The sequence below is a fragment of the Hippocampus bargibanti genome, linkage group LG07 (genome assembly GCF_051943395.1).
Source record: "Hippocampus bargibanti isolate YZ-2025 linkage group LG07, ASM5194339v1, whole genome shotgun sequence".
Classification (NCBI taxonomy): Eukaryota; Metazoa; Chordata; class Actinopteri; order Syngnathiformes; family Syngnathidae; genus Hippocampus; species Hippocampus bargibanti.
This window is the reverse complement of record NC_142740.1, coordinates 27,306,078-27,320,534: the sequence shown is the minus strand read 5'-3', so window position 1 is coordinate 27,320,534 and position 14,457 is coordinate 27,306,078. Positions and strand designations below refer to the sequence as shown.

Genomic DNA, 14,457 nt, shown 5'->3' with positions numbered 1-14,457 from the left:
AACATAAAAATGGTGCCGGTTGTGCTTGTTAAAATGTGATTTAAAAGACATTCTTTGGTCCTTACTGTTCGAGTGCTCTGGCCACATCGAGAAATCCCGCTGCGGAGGTGTTGTTGCGATCCCATGTCACGCTCCTGTAGCGAGCATGCAGATGGTGAACATTTGCCCCCAAATCATCCACTTTTTCCACCCCGTCTAACCGCTGCGTGAAAACACATTCCTCCCCTTCCCTTTAATGGACTTCACATGGTTACCGTAGAGTGGTGTTGATCTGCAGGGCTTTGCTCAGCATCTTGGCGCCGATGTCATCCATGTGATTACCACTCAGGTCCACTTTCCTCAGACAGGTGTTGCTCCCCAGGGCGTTGACTAACACCGTGCCCCGAGAACGGAGTCGGGAGTCGGTCAGCGACAGGGTCTGCAGGGCCTGAAGAGGAATCGGAAGCGTGTCTCCATGTGATTTGATGTGCAATATGTTTGAATTATTGACTATACGTTTGTTTATAGTGATATAGAGATTGTGAAACACTGTGAAAATGGGTGACAGCAATAATTTTTGTTCCGGGGGAATGTGACGTGAAATTTCACGTCATTTGTGAGGACTCGGGCGGATTATAAGAACAAATGAAAAGCCTTTGTAACAAAATCCAAGATAAACATGACTGTATAAACATTTACACATTTTATATTAGTGTGAAGGTCATTTTGACGGGTTGTGCCATAAACCACAGCAGCAACAGTATGTCCTGAGGAAGCACGACACTTTAAGAGAGGCAGGAACATAGAAATACAATAAATCGATCTATCGATCTCGATATCGCTATAGATATAGTTATATATACAGTGTGACCTCAACTTACAAACACCTCAACTTACAAACTTTTTGTCTTACAAACGTCAAATTTATGAAAATTAAACCTTATAATAAGCACTATTTTCATAATACACACCCACCACGGCTGGCGGAGTGATCTTCGGCGGAAGCACACGACCGAACAGCACCAACAGTCCTAATGGAAGGTGACTCTCCTTCCATAAGCCATCAACGACCATCAAAAAGGTAAACAAAACTTTATTTTACAGCACAGTTTATTTCTTTAATTACATTCATCATGTAATGCGCCTCTCTTTCCAAACAGCGATTCCCTTTGACCTTCGACCTCCAACGCCATTCCATCAAGCCATAAATGACCATCACAAATGTAAATAAAATGACTTTATGATACAATGCAGTGTATTTCTTTCATTACAATACAATAGCACATTTATTATACATGGAATAAGGTATGTTGTGTGTAGTTTTAAGGCTTATTTAGTTGAAAAGTATATTTTATGGAAACCCGGGAACGGATTATTCCCATTTTAATGGTTTCCTATGGGAATTTTTTTTTGAGATACACTTTTCGCCTTACACACTCTGTCTGGGAATCAATTAAGTTCGTAAGTTGAGGTCTCACTGTACATATACATATATATATATATATATATATATATATATATACACATTTTCCCCCAAATCATCTACCATTCATCATCTCCATTGCTGAATGCTAATCTTAGTCATCATAATGACTATCTGTGTCTTTGTGTTGTCATATTACAGTAAAGTCTTGTTATATCGATATTCAAGGGAGTCCGAAAAAATATCGATATAACCGGGACTATCGATATATCCGACCCAGTTTGCATGTAATTTTCTCCGTGCGTGCATAGAAATAGTATCGATATAACCGGGACTATCGATATATCCGATATCGATATAACGAGACTTTACTGTATTAGTTATTTAGTTTTTTTCTTCTTTTGACTTCAAGATGGCGCCGCAAGCGCGCCTGTATTTTGTTTTTAGAATTCTTTCCTCCCTAAATTCTTCCTTTCACAACTTTGCTGCTGTGAAATGTAAATTTCTCCACTGCAAGACTAATAAAGGTAAATCCAAATAAAAATCACATTTCATGTCCATTTAGATGGGTCATCTTGCCCTTACTTACACATTCCTCCTCTTGAATAAGCTGCACCAACTTCTGCAGGACTTCATCCAGAACCCTGCAGATGTAGAGAGGGGAAGAATGGATAAGCCACATCTAATTATTGCAATTTTCGGCACAGCTGCATAGTAAGTGAGAAGCTGGCAGCATATAAATAGTGAAGTAGGGGCAACATAGTTGTTATTTCCAGCTGGCATAGGCTGCGCTCACAGTACATAGATTTTTTTTCCATGCGTAGGCTCGACCCGAGATTCAAATAATCATTTCAATCATTTCATCAGTTCAATTAGTGACGCAAATCACCTGTTTTTGATGTTGAAATTCTTGCCCAGATGAAGGTGTTTCAACGATGGGTGCCTAGAGAGGGCGGGCAGCACCGTGAGCAAATCTGCATCCAAACCTGTCGACACGAGAACAACTCAAAAGCCGCCCGGGTACAAACTCGACAAAAACAAGGCAAGGTCAAGGTGAGTGTGGAACAAGAGGGGATGGCTATGTCACCCTGTGTCCTCGTACCGTTGTCTGAGATGTCCAACGTGCCGATAGAAGAGACTCTGGGGAAGAGCTCCTGGAGGACAGCGGCTCCTGCACATCGAAGCTGGGGGATTGAAGTTAAAGAGACAAGCACATCGTTCATTGTATTCTGGTTCTCCGCTGAGGTAAATCTATCCATTGTTCGCAGTTTGGGTTTAAGACTAACCTCGTGACTCCATTCATTTATTTTATTACGAACATGTGAGATGCAGATATCATATTTGCGCTGGTCAATGTTGTTACATTACCCCTACAATCGAAGTGACCTGAAGCGGAATTGACCTGTATACTGTAATCATTCCTTAAAGGACAACAGACGTCTCCGGACAACTTCTGTCCATAATTTGTAAAATGGCTTCTAATGACTTATATGGAGCGTATTTTACAAAGATTCCACCGCATATTGCTATATTTTACGTTTTAAGACTCGCGCTGAATATTCAGGAAGTCTTGCTTTTGAGTTGGTGACGAGTCCGTACATGACGTCACTAAAGGACCGCCCCTGACCGTAAAAAAGACGCATTGTAGCGGTCCTTCCATCACGTCAATGTATTTTGCTGTACTTGTTTGGTCTGGGGACCTTGTGTTGCACCCAAAAGCCGCCAGAAGGCCAGAAGAGGGCGTCCAAGCACCATATAAGGAATTTATCAGCCTGTGGAAACGGAGGTAGCCACAGGAGGTCGCCATTTTGTGCCTCTTTTTTGGGTGAGAGCTTTCCCCCCAATGTTGCCTCAAAATGGCACAAATAAATTCTTTAATCGATTGCAAACATGTATGCTTTCCTCTTCAGAACTATTTGAATCATATTCATAGCGTACAGATCCTTTGATGTGTTTGCCATAAATACACTTTGCTTCCAAAAGAACAAACTGAATTTACAATCTCACATAATACATCGATTCTGATGACAACAGAGTTACATAATTATCCTCTCGGTCAGGTGTCGAGAACCTATGGCTCGCGAGCCATATATGGCTCTTTTGATGATTGCATCTGGCTCGCCGATAAAACTAAATACATATTCTCACTTTTTCACTCTTCAGTTCCTGTTTGGGCGGCAGTTGGCTGAAAGCGCAAATTTGATTGGATGCCACTGACCTAGGTTGGCTGAAAGCGGAATTTTGATTGGATGATACTGACCTAAGGTGGCCATTGATGTTTAAAGAACAATTTTGATTGGATGATACAGACCTAGGTGTGTGCGTGGCTGTCACTGAAAAACATTTCTAAATATTTTACTTTTATGGCTCTCTTAGTCACAAAAGGTTCCCGACCCCTGCTGTAGGTGTTACTTTTTGTAGCTCCAAAAAGCAGGCTAACATAAAAAAGTACCGGTATGATAAACTAATCTGTGCTGACATACTTCATGTTTTCATTCTTCTTCTTTCAAATTTACAATTGTGAATTTAATAAGCGTGCTGCCACCAAATGGTCAATAGGAGAATTACACCTGACTTTCACAATTGTTAGATCAAATTAGATTTACTGAGGAGATAAAAAAATGAACATGTCGTAATATCAATGGACACAGTGAATGAACTGAGGCTTGCAAAATATTTAAACAACTAACCAGCGTCGCATTCATTCATGGTGAATTGACGGAATAGAATTATTTGACATCAGCTTCGGATAAGTGACACATACAGTACTTCAGGGGTGTCAAAGTCATTTTTTGCCGCGGGCCACATTGTAGTTATGGTTTCCTCTCGAGGGCCGTTATGAATTTGGGGAACCCATTAGAATGTTTAAATCCCTCAAATATTACATATAGAGCACACAGCAAATTAATGAATAACTCGTTTTCAAATCTGAAGTCAAGAATAATGACTTTTATTGTGGTTGACATCCAAAAATATGACATTTTGGCTCCGATTTTAGCAATCATGATGGAATTTAACAAGTTTGATTTGCTTTCGCGGGCCGAAAAAAATGATGTGGCGGGCCGGATTTGGCCCGCGGGCCTTGACTTTGACACCCGTGCAGTACTTGATCGCTCAGTGAAGTTGTCAACACAGTGAGGTGATATTCATATTTGGTGATGTGTCCATCGTACACAAACTCACTTCACATCCACTGATGTCGAGATGAAGGTCATTGATATGAGGGTTGGATGTTAAGCCCATGAGGAGAGCCCTGTGGAGTTAAGAAGAAAATAATGTTGTAACATGAAAGGAGTGCTTCGCCACCAATTATTGGGTGCCTGGAGTCCTTTCCAAGTCATTAAGTGTGAAGTAAAACTACCAAGTCAAGCTTGATACTGCCAATGTGTGAAAATGAGTGTGTGAGTGAGCTTTGAATCAGGGAGTACCTGAGGACATCAGGGGGGAGTTTCATGGCGGCCAAGCTGACGTGGGTGAGACTGAACGCCGATCTGAAGAATTGACGGAACAACGGCAGCGTGTCCTTCCCTTTTCTGTCAGATACAAAAATATGTTTTGAAAGAGAGCAGGAAAATAGAAAGAGAGACGAACGAGAGTGGCCATACAGACAAGTGTTGATGTTGTTGACATGCTGAGCACAGAGATTGCATACAAATCCAAAAAGTGGGGGTCAAATGACAGACGGCCCCACTTAAGTATTCATACACTGCGAGAGCTCTCAAAATGAGTCTGTGGAGAGCAAACGTGCCGTTCCACTGAATTGCTACCAAAAAAAAAAAAAAAAATACAAAACAACATTACCTTGATTCCAAGTTTAAATCATTCAGTGAAAAAAAAATGTGACTTGATTTTCATCGGACTCTATATTAAATCGGTAATAGCCATTGAAATAAATTGAAGTGACATTAATTCGTTTCAACCCTTGAAAAAAATGTATTTTTGTTACGTTTTGAATTAAGAAAACTCAAAATGTGTCCACTCCAGTGCCAGGGTTTTTGTCATTTTCACTCAAATTGCAGGACCCACAGAATATTGAGTTTTAGGACGACATAAACATTCAATGTAGTAAAAGAAACCTTAGACTCTCTTCTTTCACCAGAATAAAAGTGTTAATTCCTAAATTATATGGCTCTGGAGTTAACTGAACTTGAAATGAGAGCTGTACAAAAGTCAAATGCTGCCCCTACATGGGAGGGAAAAACATTGCCAGAGTTCTGACCAGCACTTTATCGGCACCCCCCGCAAGAAAAACCAAAACCCAAACAAATTCGGGAATAGCACTACACGTCGTGCTTTTTAATTCCCGAATAAATTCGGGAATGGCAGTGAATGAGTTAAAAATAAAAACGATATGAGATAAAATAAATTCTAGAGAATATAGTCGTCAGTCAATAGATAAGATAAGATCCTTTTCAAGCTCAACATAATTTTTTGGACCCATTCTACCCAAAGAATTGCACAAATTACACCTTTCTTACTAAATTGATCTTTGCTTTTCATTTTGGCAAACAAACCTGCGAGAACATTGTTTTAGTTTTATTTAAGGAATCCTGGAAAAGATAGATGATCAAAATCAAAGTGGAGATGCAGGACCATGACAGAATGAGAGAATGAAGAAGACAGCTCGATGAAGCTCGTAAGAGAGTTTCAAAGTATCTTCAATTGTTTTCGCCCTTTTGCGCCCAGGCATAGCTGATAAATAAGACTAACCTGTTGGAGAAGGAATTTTTGGAAAGATTCAGAAAGGAGAGATCAGCGCAACAGCCCCTCAGAAGAGCCCCGAATAGCTGCGAGAGACAGTTGTGGGAACGGTTAAACCCAAACGGAACATGGACCCACTGCTTCAGAAAGGTTTTGGATTGTCAAAGCCTTACAGAGTCTACAGCGCAATCTGTGCCCGACAGATCCAAATGCACCAGGCAGTTGGGCTGCGACAAGAAGAGATACAAGCTCTGCAAACACACAAAGAAAGAAATGTCCTCCAGGCTTGAAGGGAAAGTGGCTACATTCAAGAAAAGTACTGCGCATCCTGACCGAGGCGTCGTCGCCGGACAGGACGCCGGGGTTCTTGCTCAGGTCCAGGTGCTGAAGAGAGTTGGCGTACTCGTCACCGGTGTTCAACGCCATAGAAAGCGACACCACCCCTGGAAGGTTCAACGAATAAAAATGAGACCAAAAAAGGTAATTAGATTTTTTTGGGGGGAGATATAGTACAGTGATACCTCACCTTACGAACTTAATTGGTTCCCAGAAAGTGTTTGTAAGGCGAAAAGTGTGTCTTCCAAACATTAATTTCCCATAGGAAACCATTAAATATGAGAATAATCCATTTCCAGGTCCCCATAAAACATTCTAATAAATAAGCCTTAAAACCACACAAAATATACCTTATTTTATGTGTAATAAATGTGCAATTGTATTGTAATTAATAAAATAAATTGTACTATATAATAAAGTCGTTTTATTTACCTTTGTGATGGTCGTTGATGTAGTTGCCTCTTGATGATATCAAAGTGACGTTGCCGTGCATTCTCGGCGATAATACCCTCACACTGTCCCCTGCTAGCTGCTTTTTGCTAATCCAAATCAACAGACGTTTTTCAACCTCTTCTATTGCCTGAGACCGTTGCTTAGACAACACAGAAACACCCTTAGCCATACGTAGCAATGGTCGACTTAGCATACTGGTACTGGGACGCTAAGTTACATAAACGCACACCACGTTGGTTTCTTTTGATGATCTCCTTCATCTGCTCGACCGTAATTTTGATTTATGTCCTATTCGGCTGAACACTAGCCTGTGGTGGGGTCTTTTTCGGTCCCATCATAGCAAATGATAACAAACCACGTATGCACTCAGAGAAAGGGTGTGTTATAAACTAGTCTGCCAGCCATTGTGGCGCACTGTGTGTTTCCTGAAAACTAGTTCGTATGCCAAGATTATATTCTTGCGAATTTAATGTTCGTAAGGCGAAAAGTTCGTTGGCTAAAGCGTTCGTAAGTCGAGGTATCACTGTACTCTGTAGTTCTTTTCACAAACCTTTGGAGGTCAGTGAGGTCTTGGAGAGGTTGAGGAGACGGAGACCCTTGCTGAGATGACACATCTGTTGGATCAGGCTGGCCACACCTGCAAATGCAGAGTTAAATGTTAACATAAAACAAATCAAATTCATAATATAACCATAAAAATGCTGTTAAAGCTTTGAGATGATTCAATAAAAAAAAAAAAAAAATCCAAAGTGCATGTGTGTTCACATGTGGCGGAAATCTCCGTAATTTCCATTAACGACAAAGGTGAAACAAAGCTCCGCCCCCAACAATCAAATTCAAGGTTTATCACTTCAACATACAGTAAAGTCTGGTTATATCGATATCGGATATATCGATAGTCCCGGTTATATCGATACTTTTTGTATGCACGCACGGAGAAAATGACATGCAAACAGGGTCGGATATGTCGATAGTCCCGGTTATATCGATATTTTTTCGGACTCCCTTGAATATCGATATAACAAGACTTTACTGTACTTCCTTGTCATCGATTCCTATTTAGACAGGGGTTTGGCAAAATCTTATCGTGTCTTTTGAAACATTTGAAAGGGCACACAAACGGTAAATAGGGGAGTTTTTCAGAAAATAGCTGGGAGTAAATTTCCCCACTAACACAAAGAGAGGAATTTGTGAATAAAAATCCTTGAATACACAAGGCGATTTTGAACATTGTGTCTTCTAGCGTCACTTCCAGTTTGCCAACTCGCTTTCACTTTAGCACCCGCTGTCACAGTCACACGCTGGTGGCCGAGGCATCCATGCATGGTCACAGTCAGCTCATCAGGACCAATTAGCGCCCTGAACGTCTCGCGAACGGACACTTAGACACGGTCCCGAGAGCCTCCAGAAGAAACGTCACCCCCTTGAAATTAAGTTCCGGTGGAGAGGTCCTCTTGCTCGTCAAACATTTGATTCTCATTAGACATCCGTGAAAATGGATAAATGGGTACGCTGTGAGCATGTGGCTGGTTCTTCTTCAAGAGTAATGGCCACTTATCGGCGCGTGCGGTCACTCTACCTTGGTTATCCAGAGAGTTGTGGGCTAGGTTGAGTGAGTGGATGACAGCGGCGGGGTTCTCGGAGAGAGCGGCCGACATCTTCTGTGGGAAGTCTCTGTAACGCAGCGTATTGATCCAAAATAGGGAAAGGCAACTTAAATTCTGGAGTGGACAAGTTTTTTATTTAAAATGCTACATCTAGATTGTTCTGAATATACAATACAATAATAATATTCTCAAATGTCTCCATGTATTCATATATCTGTTGCTCTATCTCGAAAGTACATAAAATACAACCATGGCTTTAGTATCTGTGATGATAAAATGATTTCTGCTTCATTTTTAAGCCTAGTAGTAGTTTCCACTATTGGTGGTTAGGTCCGAAATTGATGTTTTGTCCCTACAATAGGAAAATAAATAAATAAATAAATAAATAAAGTACAAATAAATGAATGAATGAATGAATAAAATATATATAAATAAATAAATAAATACATAAATAAATAAATAAATAAATACATGAAATACAACTGAATGAATGACTACATAAAAAACAAAGAAATAAAAGTACAAATAAATAAATGAATGAATAAAATATAAATAAATGAATGAATAAAATATAAATAAATACATGAACAAAAATACAAATACCTAAATGAATGAATAAATAAACAAACAAAAAATAAATAATAGTACAAATAAATAAATGAATAAAATATAAATAAATACATGAACAAAAATACAAATACCTAAATGAATGAATAAATAAACAAACAAAAAAATAAATAATAGTACAAATAAATAAATGAATTAAATATAAATAAATACATGAACAAAAATACAAATACCTAAATGAATGAATAAATAAACAAACAAACAAAAAATAATAGTACAAATAAATAAATGAATAAAATATAAATAAATAAATGAACAAAAATACAAATAACTGAATGAATGAATAAATAAACAAATAAATAAATAAAAGTACAAATAAATCAATCAAACAAATAAATAAAATTACAAATAAATAAACACACAGACAAATAAATAAATAAATAAATAAATAACAGAGAGATCCTTCCCCCTTACGATTTCAGCCCGGCATTCTCCAGCGTGATCTCCTCCAGGCTGGATGATTTGCTGACAGTGTGCAGGACTTGCTCAGTCACCTCCGAGCCCTGAGCGCAATTAAGCATTATGAACACGCAAGCTTTCCTGCTAAACAATAAAACCACGCGGCCGCTGTTTAATTTTCACTTGCCAAGCGCAGGTCTTTGCAGTACAGCTTAGTGAACCACGTGTTGTACGCCACTGATGCAACAATCACTGCCAGATCCCTGGAGGGCGGTGGGGGGATAGCCATCAAGTGTTAGATTATATTTTTAAAAGGTGTGTGTGTGTGTGTGTATTTTTTCCATCACCTCACCTGCTCTCAAGGTGGCTAAAATCCAGCAGGTTGAATTGACGGTTGTCCTGGGAGTGGTAGATGGTATCAACGTCCTAGAGGACAGGGGGCAATATTACTCAGTGGTTGGGGTAAGTCACAGGTGGGTACATTTATCAAGACCCCGCAAAAAAATTGCCATCGTCTCAAATCCTTACTTTACGTCACAGGTGTCAAAGTCAAGGCCCGCGGGCCAAATCCGGCGTTTTCGGCCCGTGAAAGCAAATCAAACGTATGAAATTCCATGATGCTTGCTAAATTCTTAACCACAATTTCACATTTTTGGATATAAACCACAATAACAGTCATTATTCTTGACTTCAGATTGGAAAACTAGTTATTTATTAATTTGTTGTGTGCTCTATATGTAATATCTGGATCGGATTAAACATTTTAATGGCTTCCCCAAATTCATAACGGCACTCGGGAGGAAACCATACCTACAATGTGGCCCGCGGCAAAAAATGACTTTGACACCCCTGCTTTACGTGAAGTCATAAATCAGGCTATATGATCTTACGTAGTCAAAATTACATCCGCATATTACAATACAATACTATTGATTTATATATTGCTTTAACAACAGCTGAAACTGTTAACAAGGGCAACTCACATACAAGAAATAAAGCAGTCACAAAGATATATTAGCCTCATAGCACCCAATATCTGTAGAGATACTGTATACTGGTGATTTAATGAAATACGATAGAGGCTGTGAAATTGTTTTTCAGCAATTCGGTTCGGTAAAAATTCACAGAATCAGCCTCGAGATGCCCCATTAGCGCTTCTACAGCATAATTCTGATGTGCAGTCGCGAGCTAGCTATGCCAACATTCGAAAAATGCTTCTTCCCTTTGGGTAGTTTGCTGGCGTGGGGAGTAGAATTCATGTTAGCACTGCCAATTTAGAGTAGAGTGCTTTGTTGTCCCAGGGTCTATCATTGGAAGTCTGACTCGAGTCAAGTCATGTGACTGACATTACTCGGCCTCCCGGTGTGGTGAAACATTTCAAAGCACTTACTTACCCATTGCACTTCCTCCTTGCAGCTGATGCCATTATAATCGCACAGGGCGGCGTAGGTTTCAGAGAAGCCTCCTAAGAGCGGAAACGTGCGTCATCTAATCTTTCAGGTTAATTTTTTTGGGGTGAGGAAAAGAACATCTGGGAGAATAATTGGGTAATTGTGTGAATGATGATTTCCAGAATTAAGAGGGTTTTTGGATGCTTCTGTATGGGCGTGAATGTGCTTTTGCTATCTATCCATCTGTCTAACTACCTAGCTCGCTATCTGTCTAGCTCGCTATCTCTCTCGCTAGTGAGCTGTCTGTCTAGCTAGCTATCTGTCTGTCTGTCTAGCTAGCTGTCTGTCTAGGTAGCTAGCTGTCTGTCTAGCTAGCTAGTTGGCTGGCTGTCTAGCTGTCTGTCTATCCATCCATCCATCTGTCTATCCGGTCTGTCTAGCAAGCTAACTCTGTCTGTCTAGCTAGCTAGCTAGCTCGCTATCTGTCAGTCTAGCTAGCTATCTGTTTGTCTGTTCATCCATACATACATCCACAAATACATAAATACAGTGCCCCAAAATGCTAGTCAATAATACTTCAAGACAAGGGAGCACATATATGAAACTGACTTATTTTTCAAGCCAACGTGCCACACTAGCTAATATGTTTAGCCGCGAATGCTATTTTCTTTACCGCAGGCCCGCTGAGTTTCTACCGACGTCTCCGAGCTGGGCGAATACTTCCTGCTGCCCTCTGAAAGGTCGCTATCAGAGTGACAGATGGATGGGCTGCAGAGATCAAGAAAACAGAAAAAGAGTAAAGTTGTGGATCGGAGATTCACACCGCTGATCCTGTTTTCCAGTTGTGCGCTGGTAACTCTTACGCAAACACTGAGTTGTTGAATATCCTTGAGAGCGCATAATTGATGTGGCTGACCACGTGGTTGAGGTGGTCACGTGACTCGAACCTCAGGCAACACGTGGACTTGTCGGTGTCGATAATGACCTGTGCGGGAAAAAAAAAAGATTGCACAAAGTTTCACTCTATGGTTTAAAACTTGTTTAGCTTGTCAAGAGAGACATAAAATCAGCAACAAAAAAACTTACCTGGTGATCTGGGTGTGAATTCAATGCTCGGATCTCCAAAAAGTTAAATGTAGATTCAACCTGTTGCCAAACATTCAGTTAGAGAACATTCCTAATTTTTTGGAAATGTATGTTGGTGTACCTTAGCGGGAATCTTGGGCGCCAGAAAGTAAAGACGCCATGTTGCCAGCACCTGAAAAAAAGAATCACACCAGCCAGCAGAAAACAGAAAGTTTTAATGATGATAATAGGACGGAAACAATGATCTGTACAATATACAAGAGAGTAAGGTTGAGTCTCCTATCTTGTTTTCTTTCCGTGTACTCATATCGATCCGACTAAAAGCAGCTCAGTGTTGGGGGAGACGGCTTCATAGATTCGGGCAAGGTGGGAGGGTGGGTGTGTGTGTGTGGGGGGGTGAAGATGTCTCGACTCACATTCTCAGAAAAGATGCATCATTAGTGTGATATGTCTACCAAGAGTAAATGTCAAAGTGGCTCTTATATCTGCACAAAGTGGCCTCTGGCTCGACAAGCCACCACAACCTTTCTATCACATTTACATTAGCGCGTTTGGGGGCAGCTGGGGGGCATTTTTCCTTCATCTTTTGAGTCGTAGTATGTGTTAGGTCAGGGGTCGGAAACCGAGAGCTCGCGAGCCATATATGGCTCTTTTGATGATTTCATCTGGCTCACCGAATACAGTGAGACCTCAATTTACAAACTTAATTGGAGTGTGTAAGGCGAAAAGTGTGTATCTCAAAAAAAAATCCCATAGGAAAACATTAAAATGGGAATAATCCGTTCCCGGGTTTCCATAAAATATACTTTTCAACTAAATAAAACATTGTACCTTATTCTATGTATGATAAATGTGCTATTGTATTGTAATGAAAGAAATACACTGCATTGTATCAAAAAGTCACTTTATTTACATTTGTGATGGTCATTTATGGCTTGATGGAATGGCATTGGAGGTCGAAGGTCAAAGGGAATTGCTGTTTGGAAAGAGAGGCACATTACACGAGGACTGTAATTAAAGAAATAAACTGCTGTAAAATAAAGTTTTATTGACCTTTTTGATGGTCGTTGATGGCTTATGGAAGGAGAGTCACCTTCCATAAGGACTGTTGGTAACTTAACCTCTGGTGCTGTTCGGTCGTGTGCTTCCGCCGAAGATCACTCCGCCAGCCGTGGTGGGTGTGTATTATGAAAATAGTGCTTATTATAAGGTTTAATCTTCATACATTTGACGTTTGTAAGACAAAAAGTTTGTAAGTTGACGTGTTTGTAAGTTGAGGTCTCACTGTACATATTCTCGCTTTTTCGCTGGTCATTTCCTGTTTGGGCGGCAGTTGGCGGAAAGCGCAATTTTGATTGGATGATACTGACCTAAGGTGGCCATTGATGCTCAAAGAACAATTTTCATTGGATGATACTGACCTATGTGCCGTTCATGTCGAAACAGGTAAACGCCCCCTTTTAAAAAAGATGACGAGTATCGTACACTTCAGGTTGAATGAATGAAGGATTCGCCTTTGTGGAGAGAACAGGTTCTGCCGTGGTTCTAATTTGCAATGAAACAATACCAACGATGAAACAGTTGAATGTCAGTGGTACTTTGACAAGCCCCATGCTGACGTTAGCATCAATATATTTCTGCGAGAGACAGAAGAAAGCAAGTGTGCAAGCTAATGAGCCGTGTGCAGGCTAGCTAGCAGTAACGAAAGTTGACTTTCATTCCGATCGTTTGGCTGGATTTTTTACCAATCATGAGGAACGGAAAACCATTCATATTAATGGTGAGTATTACCACAAAGGTATTTTAAAGAACACATTTTGACATTTGGTTGAAATGTGTGCGTGTGTGTGTGTGTGTGTGTGTGTGTGTGTGTGTGTGTGTGTGTGTGTGTGTGTGTGTGTGTGTGTGTGTGTGTGTGTGTGGCTCTCACTGAAAAACATTTCTAAATATTTTACTCTTATGGCTCTTTTAGTCAAAAAGGTTCCCAACCCCTGCGTTAGGCTGTCTTAGTTTACGTAAATCATAAAATTTATAATATACTGGTGCCTTGAGATATCATACCGGCCTATCAAATCATACCGGCCTCCTACAAAATACCTACCCGCCAAAAAAAACATCGCAATCATCACAGAAATCAATTAAGCGAACATTTAAAAAATAGATATTTATTCAATCACCACCCTGTACCATGGCATGCTCACTTTAAAGGTAATAAAAATAGCGAAATCCCTATGGTTGGCTGTGTTCACACCGACAATGGCGCAGACACCCATTTCTAACGGTGTTCGTTAAAAATACCAAAAGACAGAAAACCAGTGATTTTGATGTCTACGGTCAAAAATGAATCGAAACAAGGGGGAAAAATTAGTGGCCCCAAAATGTACAAAGATGACTGTACATGTAAGTAAGATACGGCGCATGTACCTGAAATTGACAAATCCAACAATCCGAACCT

At 40.1% G+C, this 14,457-nt stretch overlaps 1 protein-coding gene across 3 annotated transcripts in view; it reads right to left on the bottom strand.

Moving 5' to 3' along the window:
- LOC148896038 (capping protein, Arp2/3 and myosin-I linker protein 3-like) overlaps window positions 1-14,457 on the bottom strand; it is a 54,761-nt gene that overhangs the window by 33,900 nt on the left and 6,404 nt on the right. For all 3 annotated transcript variants that reach the window (XR_016115470.1, XR_016115471.1, XM_088999885.1), the window contains exons 3-22: window positions 12,124-12,174; window positions 12,003-12,062; window positions 11,780-11,901; window positions 11,590-11,684; window positions 10,920-10,990; window positions 9,878-9,951; window positions 9,713-9,788; window positions 9,541-9,629; window positions 8,472-8,566; window positions 7,443-7,529; window positions 6,437-6,546; window positions 6,277-6,354; window positions 6,113-6,189; window positions 4,831-4,935; window positions 4,586-4,655; window positions 2,505-2,586; window positions 2,292-2,388; window positions 1,992-2,046; window positions 255-427; window positions 66-134 (exon numbers count right to left, since the gene is read on the bottom strand). Coding sequence is in view for 1 of the 3 variants with exons in the window: in XM_088999885.1 (XP_088856011.1) it covers window positions 66-134; window positions 255-427; window positions 1,992-2,046; window positions 2,292-2,388; window positions 2,505-2,586; window positions 4,586-4,655; window positions 4,831-4,935; window positions 6,113-6,189; window positions 6,277-6,354; window positions 6,437-6,546; window positions 7,443-7,529; window positions 8,472-8,566; window positions 9,541-9,629; window positions 9,713-9,788; window positions 9,878-9,951; window positions 10,920-10,990; window positions 11,590-11,684; window positions 11,780-11,901; window positions 12,003-12,062; window positions 12,124-12,174 (1,736 nt within the window). In the remaining 2 variants the exon portion in view is untranslated. The remainder of the gene's footprint in view (window positions 1-65; window positions 135-254; window positions 428-1,991; window positions 2,047-2,291; window positions 2,389-2,504; window positions 2,587-4,585; window positions 4,656-4,830; window positions 4,936-6,112; window positions 6,190-6,276; window positions 6,355-6,436; window positions 6,547-7,442; window positions 7,530-8,471; window positions 8,567-9,540; window positions 9,630-9,712; window positions 9,789-9,877; window positions 9,952-10,919; window positions 10,991-11,589; window positions 11,685-11,779; window positions 11,902-12,002; window positions 12,063-12,123; window positions 12,175-14,457) is intronic.